The sequence below is a fragment of the Notolepis coatsorum genome (genome assembly GCF_963971535.1).
Source record: "Notolepis coatsorum genome assembly, chromosome: 13".
Taxonomy (NCBI): Eukaryota; Metazoa; Chordata; class Actinopteri; order Aulopiformes; family Paralepididae; genus Notolepis; species Notolepis coatsorum.
The window spans coordinates 109,340,562-109,360,448 of record NC_140177.1 but is presented as its reverse complement, the minus strand read 5'-3'; the positions used below and the strand labels follow the sequence as shown (position 1 = coordinate 109,360,448).

At 42.1% G+C, this 19,887-nt stretch overlaps 1 protein-coding gene across 3 annotated transcripts in view; it reads right to left on the bottom strand.

The window, feature by feature from the left end:
- LOC311239565 (brefeldin A-inhibited guanine nucleotide-exchange protein 1-like) overlaps window positions 1–19,887 on the bottom strand; it is a 184,563-nt gene that overhangs the window by 56,282 nt on the left and 108,394 nt on the right. For 2 of the 3 annotated variants that reach the window (XM_084327920.1, XM_084327918.1), the window contains 4 exons: window positions 18,597–18,732; window positions 6,622–6,760; window positions 5,204–5,261; window positions 4,923–5,082 (listed from right to left, as the gene is read on the bottom strand). In XM_084327920.1, coding sequence (XP_084184046.1) covers window positions 4,923–5,082; window positions 5,204–5,261; window positions 6,622–6,760; window positions 18,597–18,732 — 493 coding nt within the window. The remainder of the gene's footprint in view (window positions 1–4,922; window positions 5,083–5,203; window positions 5,262–6,621; window positions 6,761–18,596; window positions 18,733–19,887) is intronic. The other variant, XM_084327919.1, reaches the window with a different exon arrangement.

Here is a 19,887-nt window from a genome sequence, read left to right as displayed (position 1 = left end):
AAACTGGAGTTACATTTTATCCCTGTAGCGCCGTTTGGCCTCTGTCACTGTCCTCCTTACGTTGTATCGCGCCACCTTGTGGTCATTCATGTTGCCTGCCACTAGGCCTTCGTTGTATGCTCTCTCCTCATTTCTTTCTCCCCTCATTCACCTCTCCCCCTCATCCCTCTCTCCTCATTCACCTCTCCCCCTCATCCCTCTCTCCTCATTCACCTCTCCCCTTATCCATCACCCCTCTCTCCTTATCCATCACCCCTCTCTCCTCCCCTCTTACTCCAGATGAGGAGTGCCGGCCTGTGGAGCAGGCTCCCCCAATGGAAGGTGGACAAGAGGAGCGAGATGAACGATTGAGAAATCAACAAGCACAAATCGAATCACTGACTAGTATAAATACTGTTCTGAGACATAATCAAGTACCAAATAGATTAACACCAGCCGTGTACCAGCCTATTTCAAATATGCCACTGGATTCACTTATGATCAATTCAATAATCTATGTACTGTTTAGTATACCTAGCAGTGAAACAGCACAGCAAACTACTGTAGCTGGTACTGTAGATGGTACTGTAGCTACTACTTAGGTAAAAGTAGAGAACTATTTGATATTGAATGTACTGTATTGAATGTACTGTATTAAGTTTCAAAAGTAAAAGTACAGTACATATTCTATAGGGTGTTCTTGTATTTCAGTGCATTCAACCCTCGATATGTTGACCTGGAGGTTGTTAAAGTGGTCCAGTTATGCTGCTCTGTGTCCCTCAGATTGCTGGTTTAAAATGTTAAAGTACTTAATCTTCATCAATTTATGCCATGTCTTGTATGCTAAATCTTTTTTGGGGGGAGGCTCAGATAAAATGTAGTTGAGTAAAATTTACAATATTTACTTTGAAATGTAGTGGAGTGAAAGTACAAAGTTCCCTATAATGAAAATACTCAAGTAAAGTACAAGATACAAGAACATTTATTTAAGTGCAGCCCTGACAGGAGGCTGAAGTCCTTGCTATCATGGCCGACTTGTGAGGCTAATAGTGTTTGAAGAGTTTCATTCCAAAATAAGGCTTTAGTAATGCAGTCAGTAGAGTGCAGACTGCATCCAAGGCCTAACAATCTCTCCACTTTTCTGTTACTTTCACATTTTACTGGGTAGATGACGGAAACAACAGTTGCTGATATTGCAAATGTCAACAGACCAGGCTATTAATCCATAATGGAGGTACTAGAAGAAAGGTTACAGGGTAACCAAAATCAACATGTTTCTCCTTCCAAGGGTCATCAATAATCACAGCAAATGTTGTAACTGTATGACTAATTGACAATGTAGAGGATGTGCATCCAGCGATAACATTTTAATTCAATTTGTGAACTATGGGTCTGCGGTTGGGACAAATCAATTTTAAGCCTCGTCACAGCATTCATTTGGCTACAAGAATATAATGTTAAATTACCATAGATGTATCACAACAACACATGATATTGTTCGCTATTCCAGCACTGTTTGTATTTTATATCGTACATCCATTTTTGTAACTGTAAATCCATGTATATTTATTGCATATATTAAAAATAGTGGCTATTTATGTACACTTTAGTTGTGGGTTTTCTTTTCTAATCAGAGTGATCTATCTTGAGAATGTGGTATATGCATTTATTTATATTTATATTAAATATAAGAAAAGCTATGTCCTGTACCCATATACTGTGATTTACAGGTATTTTGGTAAATGGTAAATGGCTGTATTTATATAGCGCTTTTATCCAAAGCGCTTTACAATTTGTTTCTCACATCTTACCCATTGACTCACACATTCACACACTGACGGTGGAGGCAACCATGCAAGGTGCCAACCTGCTCATCAGGAGCAATGGGGTTAAGTGTCTTGCTCAAGGACACTTCGACACGCTGCCCGGGAGGAGCGAGAATCAAACCGGGAACCTCCGGATTACCAGACGACTGCTCTACCTCCCAAGCCACTGTCGCCCCCTATTACTAGGTCTATTTTATTATTAGTTATTTCTACTTTGGTCTCTATCACTATACATTTATAGTTAGTGTAATCAATTTGACCTGATGTACACTAGAATGTGCAGCATACCATTCTCTGACGTCTCACCCCTTTATGGAGGAGGATTGTTGGCATATTTACCTGGGTCACAAAAGAACCAACATAGCATGTTTACAAAAGAGGTGGATTATTCTGGTTGCAGAATGACAGCTCTCACTTTTTTCCTCATTCCCTCCCCCATCTAGTGACACAACTGTCGGGTCTAGCTCGTATACTGCGTTGGACCACTAGCCTAAACTAAATGTATCAGCAATAGTAGTAATCATGGATTATCATCATAGTTCTTGTAATCTTCAATCAAGTCAACTGTAAGTAATGCTTGAGACGTTATCTATAGCTAATGCTATAGAGCACCCTATCATTCCATTCCCACATCAATAACATCATCCGGTCCGCCTACTTCCACCTTCGCAACATCAACCGCCTCCGCCCTTCACTCACTCCCAACAGCGCCACAATCCTGGTCCACTCCCTCGTCACTTCCCGCTTAGATTACTGCAACTCCCTTCTCTTTGGTCTCCCCCACAAACTCCTCCATAAGCTCCAACTGGTCCAGAACGCTGCTGCCCGCATAATCACCAGAACCCCTGTCATCAGTCACATCACCCCCGTCCTACGCCAACTACACTGGCTTCCCATTAAACTCTGCATAGACTACAAGATCCTCCTCCATACATACAAGGCCATTCACAACCTCGCCCCTCCATACCTGTCCGACCTCCTTCATATCAACATTCCCACCCGGTCCCTCAGGTCTGCCTCCTCCATCAACCTGACCGTCCCCCCAGCCCACCATGGGGTCAAGAGCCTTCAGCTGCTCTGCCCCCCGCCTCTGGAACTCCCTCCCCCCCGACATCAGGAACATTGACTCCATCATTTCTTTTAAAACCCACCTCAAAACCCACCTTTTTAGGCAGGCGTATGTCTGATTTTATTTTCTGTCTGATTTTATATATTTTTATTTTTCTTATTTGAATGTACTGTGATTATGAATTTAACTGTTTTTAAATTGTTGTACGGCGTCCTTGAGTGCCTTGAAAGGCGCCTTATAAATAGAATGCATTATTAATGCTTGCATCACCATGGAGGTCTAAGGTAATAATGTGTTAGAAATTACTACCCCCGCGGCCATCGTCAACAGTCATTCACGGTCGGCTTTGGTTGTCCGACTTTTCAAAGGGGGTGCGGCTTAGCGACAGGTCTATTGTGTTAGTATGGACGGTCGGCCAACCCAGAAGCACCACAGCTGGATTCGATCCCACTGTCTCTGTATGGTAGACAGACGCTTAGTCCGCTGCGCTACCCAGCCGCTCCAATAAACTTGTATTTTATGGCAATAACGTTGAGGTTTGTTCAACCCCTGAGATATAAACACAACATTCACATCAATGATTGTTAAGAAAATAAATAAAAAAAGTGGTAATCCTTCCTTTGTTGGCGGCTGGTGTGAGCTGGGTAGTGTAGTTTTATGAAAGTTAGATGTCTATCGAAAGCCCTGGGTCTCCTCTTTCTCTGGACTACAACAATTTCAAAAAAAGTGCTTCTTCTCATGTCTAAATCAAACGTTTTCCGATGCAATGTGCAGAGATTAATTTACAAGCTCATATTTAGCTAATAAGACTTAAAATCATTGCTAAACAAACGTAGTGCTGAAAATATAAACTTTTTTTTTATAGGGTTGGGGTCTTTACTCTTGGCTACATTTGAAAAAGCAACGTAACATCACTTAATACGGACTGTATTGATCTATTTGTGCAACATTAAATAAATCTCCGCCTGATACCGCTTAACTCATTGGACGCCAGACCTGATGATAGTCGGGTTAACTCGCCATCGCTTGAGCGCCAGACCCGAGTATAGTCGGGTTTTAATCGTTATTTCTTTTATTAGCGATATCCATTCATTTATCCATCCAACCTGATGTTATCGTTGGGAATGGGTCTGAGCTCGCAAAAGGGCAAATACCGCCACCTATCGTCTCCCGGATGGTATTGCACATCATTGGAATCCCTTTGGCTGGGACTGTGCATAAAAAAAAAAAAGTCCGGTCCAGGTTTTCCTTCTCGGGCATGCAGTATCGCTATAACACATTGACTGGGGACACTCTGAGCAGCGTGGATTATGTGTTTTGGATATATAACGTTGGATCAATAAACAAGATTCATATTTGGAATGGCGATCAGGAATTGGATTAATCTTTTTGCAGGACATCAGATACAAGGTAAGAACATTATATATAAATGTATTTATATCAAATATAAATCTGATATGTATTTCTACCACGATCGACGCTGTATCTGTGTGTGTATGTGTGGCTGTTTTCCGTTGAGTAGGGGGGGGGGGGGGGGGGGGGTGCGCCGGTCTAAACAACATTGCATGCGTGATGATGAAGGACAATAATGATGATCTAGCGTTGATTTCAGGAAGATTCGATTATCAGCCGAAAAATTACGTGTTGTGTATTCCACTAAAGGGCTATTATCGTGTCTTTCTCTGGAATGACTAGAAATCCCCAAATCTATACTCTTATTCAAAACGGTATAAAACGGAAATGTACAGATGAAAAAACAATCCGTTTTGTACATGTTGACTGCAAGCAACTCACTGATAATGGACGAGTGTATTAGACCCATAGCCATAGTTTAAGATATATTTTAAGCACTCGCAAATCTCCCACTCCTCCCATTGATTAAAGCGGTGGCGCTCTACCGCCCTCTGGCGCACTTAAGCGGTGGCGTCCAATGAGTTAAGGGGTTAAAACATTATTGGTTTGTTGTGCACCACCCCAATGTGACTACAGAGTTCCAATCAAACCACTTCTCTAAAAATGCTCCCTGAAGCCTGTGGGGTCCAACTCACGGGCAGGGGTCCTGGCTCGGGGCCCATCCTCGTATGTGAATGAGGAGCCGCTGTACGTCCTGGGTCTCTGGTGGTCCTGGGAGCCCCGGTCACCACTGCACACCGACTGCTGGTCCTCACTACGACTCTGGATGTCCACAGACTTCTGGGAAATGGAGTCCTGACACAAAGAGGAGAAGGAGGGGGGGGGGGTTGGAGATACAGCAGTGTACAGCTCAGTAACAGTTCTGTTAGGGTGTTGGTGTGTGTGTGTGCGCGTGTGTAGTGTGTAGTGTTCCTACCAGGTCATACTGTGTCATGGACTCCCCTTCCGTTCCCGTCGGTCTCCACGTCAGTAACCTATGGCATCACAACAGAACAGCGTTAATGTCGTCATATAAACACCACATTGAGACTAGCATATAAACACCACATTGAGACTAGCATATAAACACCATATTCATACTAGCATATAAACACGATATTCAGACTATCATATAAACACCATATTCGGTACGGTACGGTACAGACTGAAACGGTTCGGTACGGATACATGTACCTTTACACCCCTAATAAACACCATATTCAGACTAGCATATAAACACCACATTGAGACTAGCATAAACACCACATTCAGACTAGCATATAAACACCATTTATGAAAACTATAAACCTGAAAGTATGATTTTTAGAAGTTTTCAAAGCAATAGTGAGCAAGTGGTGGTGACTGCAAAGTTATTAAAAGATCCCTTTTAACAGATTAATTGCCAAGAACGAGTATACTCGTTATTGCCCGCCATGCGTTCAGCGCCAGCAACGAGTTAACTCGTTTTTGGGATGGTTATTTCTTTTATTTGCTATATCTATTCATAATTCATGGCTGCAGCCTCTGTAGACACTGGTGAATGTGTCTGAGCTGGCAGACTGTCAACACCACCCTCTACTGCCTTGCAGAGCTATTGCATTCCATTGGAAATGGGCTGGTGTGTTTTATGAGCCGATCTGAGCCGTGGGCTTACAACGACGGCATGGAATACTAACCCCACCCGCCAGTTCATGTGTAACGCTCGGTAATGCCGGGGACATGATCGCTGTGGATAACTGGAATGGCGATCAGATAATTGGATTCTTTTTTTTGCATTACATCAGATACCAGGTAAGGACTCTATATATAATATCTTGCGTTGATCTGATATTTCTTTCTACCGCGATTGACGCTGTCTGTGTGTGTGTGTGTGTGGCTGTTTACCGTTGAGTGGGAGGAGGTAGCGGGGGAGCGCCGCGCTACGAGGGCCATTTCATGTATGCACGAGGAGATATAATAATGATAATCTAGCGTTGATTTCAGGATGATTCGATAATCAGCCGAAAAATTACAACGTGATGACTGGATTACACTAAAATGCCTTTTTCTCATCTTTTCCTGGAATTACTCAGAATAACCCAAACCATACTCGTATTTAAAACGGTATAAAACGGAAATGTACGGATGAAAAAACAATCTGTTTCGTGCATGTTGACTGGAAGCAACTAACTGACAATCGACGGGTGTATTAGACCCATAGCTATAATATAAGATATATTTTAAGCACTCGCAAATGTCGCAGTCTAAAACTATATCCATTGAATAAAGACCTGGCGCTGAAGGGGGATCAGCACCCCCTGCTGCTGGCGGTCAATGTGTTAATGATGCTACAAAATCCTATTGGCCACGACGTACGCGTGAGGGATGGTGGTCTTGAAGATGTCCAGCATACAGATGCAGGTCTTGTCCCAGATCTCTGGGCTGAACTTCTCCCCGTTGAGAATCACTACGTTCTCCAGACAGTTGGTCCCTGAGCGAGCCAGCTGCTCGTTGTCTACAGAGAAACATATATATATTATATAGATATAGAGACACAGAGATACAGAGAACATCACAGACATGTGTCTATAGAGAGATAGAGACATATAGAGAACATCACAGACATGTGTCTATAGAGATAGACATATAGAGAACATCTCAGAGAGTTGTCTATAGAGATTTATACAATGGCATGCAAATGTCTCGATTCTGATTGGCTGAAACTGTCAAGTTAAACGTGGATATTTGTTATAACCCCCGCTCCTGATCCCAGAACCCGCCCACAACCGAATTACAATCACTCCGCCGTGCGAGTTTTAGAAATGAAAGCAAGATGGCGGACAATAACCTTACGAATGGATATGTTGATAGCGTCATAACGACTCAATCAAAAACGATTCTGTCACTGCGAATGTGTTAGTTTCTTACACAATGTTGGATTATGTAATTGGTGTGTCATGAGTCATTGTGGAACAAAATAAATATCGTGCAAATTGATTGATTGCAAATTTGATTAATGTCCGCCTTGTTTCAAACTGGTTAGGCTTAGGCCCTCTTTCGAAGTCGGTTATGCTTAGAGTTTATCTTTAGAGCAGGGCGATAGACCACCAGCCCTGATTCCAAACTCTAAGCATAACCAACTTTGAAAGAGGGCGACTTCGTAAGAGGGCCTAAGCCTAACCAGTTTGAAACAAGGCAGACATTAATAAATAAATAAATAATAATAAATAAATAATAAAACAGCGCACCTCCCAGTTGCTTCTATAGAATTTTTTTTTTTTTTTTTTTTTTTACCTACTTTCTATAGAAGCATCTAAGAATGAAGTTCTTAACAGTTCTTAACCAGTTCAAAACAAGGCGGACATTAATAAAATGTTCAATCATTCAATCAATCAAACCAATAACACACGGTCACTTCATTCTTAGATGCTTCTATAGAAAGTAGGTTCAAAAAAATTAAAAAGAGAAGTTGGATGTGTTAGTGTGAACAGTTGGATGTGTTAGTGAGAACAGTTGGATGTGTTAGTTAGAACAGTTGGATGTGTTAGTGAGAACAGTTGGATGTGTTAGTGAGAACAGTTGGATGTGTTAGTGTGAACATGAGAACAGTTGGATGTGTTAGTGAGAACAGTTGGATGTGTTAGTGAGAACAGTTGGATGTGTTAGTAAGAACAGTTGGATGTGTTAGTGAGAGACAGTTGGATGTGTTAGTGAGAACAGTTGGATGTGTTAGTGAGAACAGTTGGATGTGTTAGTGAGAACAGTTGGATGTGTTAGTGTGAACAGTTGGATGTGTTAGTGAGAACAGTTGGATGTGTTAGTTAGAACAGTTGGATGTGTTAGTGAGAACAGTTGGATGTGTTAGTGAGAACAGTTGGATGTGTTAGTGAGAGACAGTTGGATGTGTTAGTGAGAACAGTTGGATGTGTTAGTGAGAACAGTTGGATGTTAGAACAGTTGGATGTGTTAGTGAGAGACAGTTGGATGTGTTAGTGAGAGACAGTTGGATGTGTTAGTGAGAACAGTTGGATGTGTTAGTGAGAGACAGTTGGATGTGTTAGTGAGAGACAGTTGGATGTGTTAGTGAGAGACAATTGCACTTCCGAGCTGCTTCCACACGGAGGCAACTTCTCTCTCTTTTTTTTTTAAACTACTTTTTCTGCGGATGGTTGTCAATAAATCTTCAATTAATGTGTGTTTATTGTATAGCAATAAGGTTGGATGAAATCGGCCATTGTATAAAAGCATTACATCACACAATAGTGTGTGTTATAGAAATTAAATCACGCCTATGGGGGTCTAACGACCCTTGGCTGCGCCTCGGGCCTAACAGCCACCCATAGGCGTGATCTAATTTCTATAACCCACTCTGTCTCGTGATGTAATGCTTAAATACATATAGAGAACATCTCAGAGTTGTTTATAGAGAGATAGAGACATATAGAGAACATCTCAGATAGTTGTCTATAGAGAGATAGATATATATAGAGAACATCACAGACATGTGTCTATAGAGAGATAGATACAGAGACATAGAGAACATCTCAGAGAGTTGTCAATAGAGATAGAGACATATAGTGAACATATCAAGAGTTGTCCATAGAGAGATATACATATAGAGAACATATCAGAGTTGTCTATAGAGAGATAGATATATACAGAGACATATAGAGAACATCAGAGAGTTGTCTATAGAGATAGAGACATATAGAGAACATCTCAGAGAGTTGTCTATAGAGAGATAGACATATAGAGAACATATCAGAGTTGTCTATAGAGAGATAGATACAGAGACATACAGAGAGATGCAACACCCACACCACAGCACATATAAACCTGCCTTCCAGTCAAGCATAATAGGAGAGCACCAAGTAGTCTGAGGAGGCTCATTATAATATAACCTGGCTCATGTCCCACCCAGCAGCATGATTACATATGCATGCCGCATTTCTCGGAGACGCTCTCTGATTGGCACTGACTGACGCTCTCTGATTGGCCACTGACACGTTTGCCCAATCCGTGACGAGCTGTGTCTTTGCCAATTTCCTCGTCAAACAGCCTGCAAACTACCTGGCATTCTATCGCCATGCTCTAAGACAAACTCTAACCTTAACCAACTTCGAAAGAGTGCCTAAGCTTAACCGTCGAAAGAACTTGCCGTCACGCTCTAAGACAAACTCTAACCTTAACCAACTTCGAAGAGTGCCTAAACTTAACCAGTGTAGAAACAGGCGTCGGCCAATCAGAGAGCGTCTCCGAGAAATGCGGCGTGCATATGTAATCACGCCACCCAGCATCCCTCAGTCAGATATCTTGTCTGTCTCCATCTTGGTCTTTAGTACTATACACACCAATGGCTACCAATTTGACCTGGATCAATGGTATCGATCTTTGACTGATTTGAAAGAAATTCAACATTGCAGCTCCTTGGATGATGGGCAACCTAAGCTAAGTGTGAGACACATTTAAGTAGAAATACAAATCGCAGTTACTGAGACAGACAGACACGCACACACACATATACATGTTGACTACTGAAGGATATCACTGGTTTTCATATGGTTATAACAACATGTATATCATGTAAATATCTATATAGACTGGAGCAGTGTTAATTTTGGCAGCTATTTCCATTTTAGTTTTAGTCTTAGTCATGTGTCAAGTGCTCCTTTTTTGTTTATCATATTTAGTCATCTTCATTTATTTTTCGTTTAGTCAGTTTTAGTCAACTAAATGTCTGAGCATTTTAGTCTTAGTCAGTTTTTGTCTCAATTTTGTTTTTGTTTTAGTCTATATTTAGTCGACGAAAACGGATGACATTTTTGTCTATTTTTAGTTAATGGAAAAAAACTTCAGAAAGTCAGAAATAGTCAACATGGAAAATGTTCTGATTTAAATTGCGTATTTATTTTTTAACCTAGGGGAATCTGAGTTGGCGGCACAAGTGATACACAGGAAGTATATGTTGGTGTAGACATGGTCCAATGTATTGTTGCTCCTACAGTATATGTTGGTGTAGACATGGTCCAATGTATTGTTGCTCCTACAGTATATGTTGGTGTAGACATGGTCCAATGTATGCATCAAAGAGAGCATTACGGATGTGGTGACGTTGTTTCTGACCAGAGAGACGACGCTGAACTCTCTCTGTCTTCTATGTCTTTCCTTTCTCTCAGCCATGTCTGTCCTCTCTCGGCTGTGTCTGTCCTCTCTGTCATGTCTGTCCTCTCTCTCTCTGCTGTGTCTGGCAGCGGTTTATTCTATAACAGGATACTGTAAACTAAGTAAACAGAACACACAGTAGTACTAGTAGTAGTACACACTGATTGCAATCTGCTTGCATAAAAACATTATATAAAATCACATTCTGAGGTCAGTGTTAAAGTGCCACATGGAAGAGGTCTGGTTAGTGGTTAGAGTTAGAGGTGGTCTAGATCTGGTTAGGGTAACTTAGGGGTAGTTAAGCATTCATTATAATTTATTATTATTATTTAGATAGATGGATGTAAAGGGCTAGACCAACTCTTAACCCCTATCCGGACCTAGACCACCTCTAAGTCACAACCCTAACTTAGGGGTTAAAGTTAGAGGTGGTCTAGGTCTGGTTAGGGGTTAGAGTTAGAGGTAGTCTAGTTCTGGTTATACTGATCCGATACCAGTGCATACATAACAAAAAAAAGAAATTATATTATATAAATTATAAAACTTTTTTTCTTTTCATTTTTACAGCTACTGTTTTATATATACTGTTTTTTAGTAATAACTAGAAAGTAATGGTATTTATTCAACAACAGGTGATTGTATAGATTAGTAGTAGTATCATTAATTGACAACTAAGCTCAATGAGTTCACCCATGGAATGGTTGTTGGTACATTGGTTCCACACAGACGTTAAACGTTGTTGCGCACTTCCTATCCAGAGGGCTCCGGTTCGCCTATTGCTTAATAACAGCGGAGCAGTGCTGCCGTTGCTTCCGCGTTTTCCCTGATTGGCTGCGACACGCCCGGCAACCGCAGAGCGGAGCGGCAGAGCTCGGAGCGGAGCGGCAGAGCTTGTGGCATTATGTAACCACCCTAATCCGCCATGATTTTTATTCGAAGCTCAGCTCACCTGGCAGCGCAGCGGTCCTGCGGTCCGTTGTTGACAAGTTCGAATCCCATCAATTTTTTTTTTTTAACGTGTATTCTTTCGCCGGTTAAGGTTAGGCATGGTTAAGGTTAAGGTTAAGGTTAGGCATTGTTTCGGAGTTGGTTAAGGTTAGAATGGTTAAGTTTAGGCGCTGTTAAGGAGCTGGTTAAGGTTAGAGTTTGTCTTAGAGAATGGCAATAGACAGCCTATTTCCGCACTGCCGCTCTCCCGCGTTGCCGCGGTCACATGGTCAAATTGTCACATTCTTGCACTCCTCCGCTGTTAGAAAGCAACACGCCTCCGGTTAAGTTAGCTCCTAGCAGAGGATCTGTTGTGATTTTTTATGCAAAATAAATATTCAACATTCTCTTTTGAGACTCCGCCTCAGACTCTTATCATTTGGCACTAAAAGCTAAACATTGTCACCGGTATGGCTGTCTGCATTATGTCATTAATTGTGTGCGAGAGTTCGATCAGTTAGCCACGTTAGCGTGAGCTAGGTTAGCCACTAGCTAACGCGGGCTAGATGGAAATACAAACAATGTGGTGAATAAGTGATTTACCTTGGAATACTCCTTTGCCAACTTGCTGTACTTTGCTTGCAGGTCTGCAGCTGGATTATGAATAGTCCCAACTTTAGCCAAGGTAACGTTCAGCTAAAACTAGCTTTTCAAATAGCTCCAGCTAATGCTAATAACACAGAGCTCCCGTCAGCCATCACACTGTTCTGTCGGGACGATGGCATTAAGAGTTATAATTAGTTTGTCTCGTCTTGTTTTAGTCAACAATATCAACATACATGAAGAGAAATTTCGTCCTGGTTTTTGTAAATTACATTTTTGTGTGCTCAGTTGTGGTCAACGATATTTAATAAACTATTTCGTCTAGTTAGCGTCACATGGTATTCAATAACGTGACGTCACGTCTCGTTGTCGTCATGAAAAAAACCTTCGTTGAAGACGAACATCTTTCGTCATCAATTTAGTCAACACAATTAACACTGGACTGGAGTTTAAATGACCCTGTGTGTGTGTGTGTTAAGTCTGAGACAGACATTCCTCTATAGCAGGGAGATACGGGCAAGAGTGGTTGCTATAGTGACGAGATAGGAGCCGGCGGCCGAGGTAATCCGCAGAAGCACTTTAACAACATTTGGTTCAGAGATAGCCACAGAAGAGCAGTAGCAGCGTCCCTTTTACAGAGCGAAGAGAGTTAGAGAAACATTGCGAGAGAGAGAGAGACTTTAAGCTGTCTTCTGGTAGGGAGCCAGAAGAGTTTTGATAGCGAGACGGACCACACCGAGCAGCTGAGCTCCCAGATCTCTGAACGAGGGCTTGGAGGGGGAGGGGAGAGACCACAAGGTAGAAAGATAGCTAGCAGCTAACAGACAGGCTTCGGCTAACAGGACAGGCCGCAGAACCACCAAAGCGATCGACAGAGGTAGAATCTATTAATCTAGTGTCTCATACCACCAAAGACTTTCATTCTGTACGAGAGGTTATGTTTATGGAAATTAGGGCTGGGCGATATAACGATAACGATAAATATCGCGATATATTTTAATAATCGATATCGAATATCGAAATTTAAAAAAAAATCGAAAAATCGTTTTTTTTTTTTATTTTTTTTTTTTTTTACCTGCAACAGGGCAGTTTTAAAACCAGAGACAGTGGACAGACTTGTCTTTCTTGCCTGCAACTTAAAGTAATGGCTTTGCTTGTCCAAATGACAATACTGACCAAATTCAGATTTCTTTTTCTCTTGTCCATTTATTTTGTTTGCTTTCTAATTTAAAATACATTTTGAAACCGTCTGTACACAGTAGGCTATGTGTGCTAGCAGAACTAGACTCCAGTCACGACACAGTGCACATGTGCGGTGGTTTGTCCACCAAAAAAGCGCCAAAAGATCGAAAATAAACGAGCAGAGCCAGAACTGTTCAACTCCTCTGGAGCCACAGCCAGCAGAGAAGCCGGTTTACTTTAGCTTTTAAACCAGCTGCAGCCTGAGAACTGGAGTGTGAGGGGATGTAACACTAAAGATGGCGGCAATGACAAAGAATTGCTGCAAAATAAACATACATCTGTTGTTAAAAAAAAAAAAAAAAAAAAAATGTTTTATACTTATAACAATTCGATAATTATCGATATCGAGAAATAAAATAAAATTATCATATCGTTATCGCGATATGATTTTTTTCCATATCGCCCAGCCCTAATGGAAATAAACATGCTTTCTGATAAAGAGACGACTCCAGTAAATCTTTTGTCCAGATGCATTAACGGGGTGAAACAGTGATTACAGCCAGTACGGGGAGGACAGAATTCCACCGAACGATTGCCTCACAACCAACTAGGGCTGTCCCCGACTAAGGATTTGGAAGTATAATATATATTTTTTTATCATTCCATTTGGGCTGTGGGGGGTGCTTAATGTCTGAAGGAGTCGACTGAAGGCTTCTTGTCCTCTGCAAAAGCATGCAATTGGTCCACTGATGGATACATCTTGATATTTGTCTAGTCTAGTGTGTTCATTAGATGGGTGAAATCCTCTTTCAGTGCCTCTGTGCCTGCTTTCGTAGGCAGTTACCCTCTGGTATGCGTGCCATTTCTAGGCCTATTTTCTTTTGGAAAGAATGATAAAAAAGATTTTTTTTTTAATTATTATTATTATTTTTTTTTGTATTCGACTAAGAGGTTGGCAGTCGACTACGGCTCCTTTCGACTGATTAGTCGACTAATCGACTAATAGGGGTCAGCCCTACAACCAACTAATAAACACAATGCAGAGACTTCACGGAAGAGCAGATGGAGGCTGATTAAAGGCTGAAACACCGTTTCCTAACACTACATTACCTCCCTGCACTTCACACATACAGGTTGACTAACAGTGGTTCCCAAAGTCGGGGTCGCGACCCACAGGAGGGTCACGAGCAGCCACGGGGGGGGGTCGCGAGATGATTTCCAGAATGTTCCAGAATTTTCAAAAAAAATATATAATTAATATATATTTTTTTTATATTTTAAAATACATTACTGGTAAAAAGAAATGCTCTTGAAATGTAAAATAATATCTAAATGCTGATAATAAATAATATTCAGCCTATGAATTTCCATGGTCCGTATACATACTGCACGTGACAGGTACGGCGCGACACTAGCGACACACACTGTGGTTATTTGAATTACGGTCGGAGATTGGCAAATGTATACTTGTTGCTAGCTAGCTCAAATTCAAAATAGCGGCCAAAAGCAGAGAAGCCAGCGGAGGAGAGTCGAGAAGCAGTTCCACCGCCAGAAAGGCCATCAACTGACACGGGATTGGGAGGAGGTGATAGTCAAAGTAGCCATGTGGATTAGGGGTGGGCAATATGACGATATTAAATAAATATCGGGTACAGTTCATTAACGATACACTTTTTAAACATAGTGGACATCGTGATGTTTTGCACAAAACCTCATGTCAGGTTCTAAGCCGCCGCGGCTGAGATGAGACTTACTTTAGCGCAGCACATTCCTCTCTCCCTCACACAAACACTTGTCCAATTTACATCACATACGTCACACACGCACACACACCCAGAGACAGGGAGGCGGTAACTAAGTTAGCTAACTAAGCTAACTGACGTTAGCCGCTAACCCTGGAAACGCTCACAGGGGAGTGATCCACGACACCAGTTCAATTAGTGGGGGGGGGGGGGGGGGGGGGGGTTATATTGACGAGACTTGACAACAAAGGTTTATATAATCATCTTATTGGTGTGACTGTATCCATCAAAGGGTTAAATCAAGCATTAAGTACTTTAGAGGAAGTGTCAAAATATCGCAATATATATCGTGTATCGTGATAGAGCAAAAAAATATCGTGATATCATTTAGAGGCCGTATCGCCCAGCCCTAATGTGGATGATGTGGGACCAGGGCAGAGTGCGACACAAAGAAGCACCCACCCAAAGTTGGACCAGCGGCAGCCTACCTCGTCCAAGACTAGTCGAAAATATCGTGAGGAATATATCCAATATGGATTCACATGTAATGTTGTGAACGAGGTGCAACATCCTCAATGTGTCGTGTGTGCCGACATCCTTGCAAATGAAAGCTTAAAGCCTGTAAAAATGATACAGCATTTAAAAACAAAGCACCCCTCCCTCGCTGAGAAACACGTTGATTTTTTTCGCCGAAAAGAACGAGAGTTGCTAGGCCAAAAAAAGGTAATATATACACAAACATCAATCCCTGCGAAAGTGTAAAAGGCCTCATATGAGGTGGCATATTTAATTGCTCTGGCAAAAAAGCCACACACATTCGGGGAAACTCTCATCAAACCCGCTGCTATAGCTTTGAGTCGGAATATGCATGGGGATAAACTGGCTCGTGAAATTGAATCAGTGCCGCTCTCGAACGGCACAATTGCCCGGTGCATCACAGATATGGCCCAGGACATCAAGTGTCAGCTTATTGACAGAGTGAAGCAAGGCAAATATGCTTTGCAACTAGACGAATCGACAGATATCTTGAACTGTGCCCAGTTGCTTGTATTTGTGAGGTACAAATTTGATGGGAAGCTGGAGGAGGACATGCTTATGTGCACTGCACTGGAGGGAACGTGCACAGGTGAGGATGTTTTCCTAAAACTGAAAGAGGAGGGACTGTCTTGGAAGGAGTGTGTTGGTGTGTGTACCGACGGTGCTGGGGCGATTGTGGGGAAAAATAAAGGACTGAAAGCCAGAGTCTTGCAAGTGGCACCTCACGTGAAGTTCACACACTATCATTCACAGAGAAGCTCTTGCGGGCAAAACGCTCGATGCAGAGCTTAAAGGTGTTCTTGACACAGCCATAAAAATAGTCAACTATATAAAATCTCGTCCACTCAACACCAGGCTGTTTGCATCTCTCTGCAACGAAATGGGCTCTGAGCATGAAGGCCTGCTGTTCCATACTGAGGTGTGGTGGCTTTCACGAGGAAATATCCTAACGCGCCTGTTTGAGCTGCGGGATGAGGTGCGCTTTTGGCAAAGAATGCGCCCCAGCTCGCTGCCCACCTCTCCGATCCTGGCTGGATAACAAGGCTAGCCTATCTGTCTGGCATATTTGATCAAATGAATGGACTTAATCTCTCACTACAGGGTGATAATACAAGCATCCTGACGCTCAATGACAAAATACTATCGTTGACGAGGAAACTCGAGCGTTGGATTGCACGGGTAGAAATGGGCAGGATTGACATGTTTCCAGAGCTGGATGAGTTTATGGAGGAAAATGAACTCTGTGTGAACACAGTGAAGATGTCCATAACCAGTCACCTCAAAGCCCTTCTTGAACGATTTAAAAAGTATTTCCCCGAGGAAACAGCACCAGAACAGCATGACTGGATAAGATCCCCATTCACAGTAACAACAGCATCACACCTGCCATCCAACCTGGAGGACGCGCTTGTTGAACTGTCAAGCGACCAAACCTTAAAGACGGAGTTTCAGTCCAAGCCGCTGGCTGAGTTCTGGATATCCGTTGAGGGGGAATACGCACAGCTATCCAATGCCGCAATGGATGTATTGTTGCCATTTGGATCGACATACCTATGCGAAAAAACATTCTCTGCACTGACCTATATAAAAAACAAGTACAGATCACGTCTGAATGTGGAGGATGATCTCCGAGTCGCTGTCTCCAAAATCAAGCCCAGACTCGACTTGTTGTGCTCCAAGCAAGCCCATCCATCTCATTAGGTGAGTTGAACATTAGCGGCGCCTATACTAAATTAAACACGCTATATGTATTAATTTTATGGTTGTTTGATTATTGTGTTATTTTGTGTAGTTATTGTGCGTGTTAAAAGCATCCAATGCTTATTAGTGCGTAACGTTTGCATGTTTCACAACCACCTCCTATATAATATAATGGCTGTGAGCAGGGGGGAAACGGTCAGAACCATAACATCATTGTTATACTTTCTCATTCTCATTCAGGTGTGAGGCAGGCGTCCATAAACGCACCACAGGAGAGGAGGAGTGACAGCATGGCATCACACTTTGTTAGAGACAGCCCATGTCCACGCAATAAATATGCAGCATGATGAATGATAAAATAATATTGAATCTGTGACAATCAGTCTGCAGTCTACGAGTGATAATACCGGTAATCTCTTTATATATAGCAAACTACTGTGATGCTTTTAAATAGTTCATTTTCTGAAGTACATAGGCCTACACGTTTTTCATAATCATAGAATCTATATGTAGGGCCTATATTCATTTCATGGTTGTTTGGTTATTGTGTTGTTTTTGTTATTGTGCATGTTAATAGCACAAGGTGGAGCACACCCAAAAATGTTTAAGAGGTGCAGACTGACGGAACGTACTGAAAACAATAAAGAAAGTTGCACACTCACTTGTCTCCTCTTTGCTGTTTATTGTCGCCAATGTTTCAGCGTTTGCCTTCTTCAGGTGTTGTTGTTAATAGTGAAACTGTTAATAGCCTCCAATGCTTATTAGTGCGTGTGACGTTTGCGCATTTCAACCACCTCCGCTCCTATCCCAAAGCAGACTATACGGTTTTATATTAACTTAATAAATAAACAAAAACGAAAAATCTACTTATTTCAACGAACATTTCAAACTAAATAACAGATTATGCACATAAAACGCTGAAAACAACCGAAGCAACAATAGTATTTTAATGAGGCTATTATTATTATTATCATCATTATTATTTTGCAACAAGTTAGCCCTCTCATAAATAGCACATATAAATGAATAACTAACTTAGTTAATTAATAACTAACAAATAGCATGCTAATCATATACGTAGGTTATTGATCAATTCATGTATTGATAAATGAATTTATATTACAAATGATTGATACACCAGTAGAAGTCATGTTTTTTCCTCATTGTGACCTTACTGTATCGCCTGTCTGCCGAAAAAAATAGGATTGAAGTGATATTTGGCTTAAAAAATCGGTCGCCTGGCAAAAAAAAAGCCTGACGATGTGCATTGGGTCGCGGCTCTCTGACGCCTTATTTTGTGGGTCGCGGCCTGAAATGTTTGGGAACCCCTGGACTACAATACCTCCGTATTAGGCTCTATCTGTAGGTTCATTGCTAGCGAATGACATTAGTATTGACATTTGAGTGTGTGCCTGTATTTGTGTATGTGTGTGTGCTCATGTTTGTATGTGTTCACAGCTCTGTGTATGTTTGTTTCATAGGTGTGCGTTTCCTCACCTTGCTGAACACACCAGTAGAGTTGGACTAGAATATCATCCAACAGAAAATCACTGAGGGACTCAAAGTACTGCGTGAAGACGTCACAGATGGCGTAAAGTGCGTGGTTACAGGTGGTGGTCATCCACTCTGCTTTCTACACACAGGGAAGGCAGAACCACAAACAGTATATTACCAAGATTCAAGAGTTTTATTTGTCACATACATACACGAGACATGTAGTGAAATGAAGGTGGCCATCGATTGTGCAAAAATACAAATAATAAAAATAGAATCGATAAAATAGAATAGACATGATAAAAAGTAATATGAATAAAATACAATGGTAAGCTTAAAGGCCAACCTTCATGTTGTATTTTTGTTCAATAAACAATGTGGACTAGGCCAACGGTGACTTTCATGAAGAAGGGAAAAAAAAGTATTGAAATTGACCCAGTTTTAGCATTTTTATCAAACATTTTGTCTGCCCAACACAATCACCACGCACGTGGATATTTTAATCAATGGTTCATAACGTGCGTGTGTAATCGAAATTATGTCGTCACAAGAGGTGCAGGGCACCAGGGGGCGCTGAGAGTCACACACAGCTAGTGGCAGGCACTGAGAGCCTTGCTACTACTAGCCGAATGAAAATGTATCTGTTACACCTAACAACACTATTGCTCCGTGATCATAGCCATCCATCTCTAAAGCTAACCACTATTTGTAAAAGCCACAACCACGTTACCATATTTGTAATAATGTAAATCATTGTGTCGTTGTACATATTGTGTACACCGTTATAAGCTAACATAGCTTAGCTTGGTAGCTATTGTGCTAACAACATATCCCGACGTCCGGCTCGTTGGCCGGCATGAACGCCCGACACAAAATGGTTCTCTCCTCTCTGTACACCCCCGTCCCCACGGGTACCCTGCCGGGGAGCCCATGGACGCGACAACGGCGGCAGCCGTAGGGTGCTCGAGCCCGCCGTAACGCTAGTGGTACACGATAGCTATGAGCTAACTAACGCTATGGCCGCGTCCACAAGCTCCCCGGCAGGACACACGCGAGAACGGGGGCACACAAAGAGGAGAGAACCACTATAGCTCCGCAGGGACGGCGGAGCTATAGGCTAACGTCAGTGTAGTGGTCCCGACTGTAGCAGGGACGGCGGAGCTATAGGCTAACGTCAGTGTAGTGGTCCCGACTGTAGCAGGGACGGCGGAGCTATAGGCTAACTGTGATGCACCGAGTGGGCCACCATTGATCAACATGCAGCGACGTGTAGCTTGCATGATGCGTGTGCAGT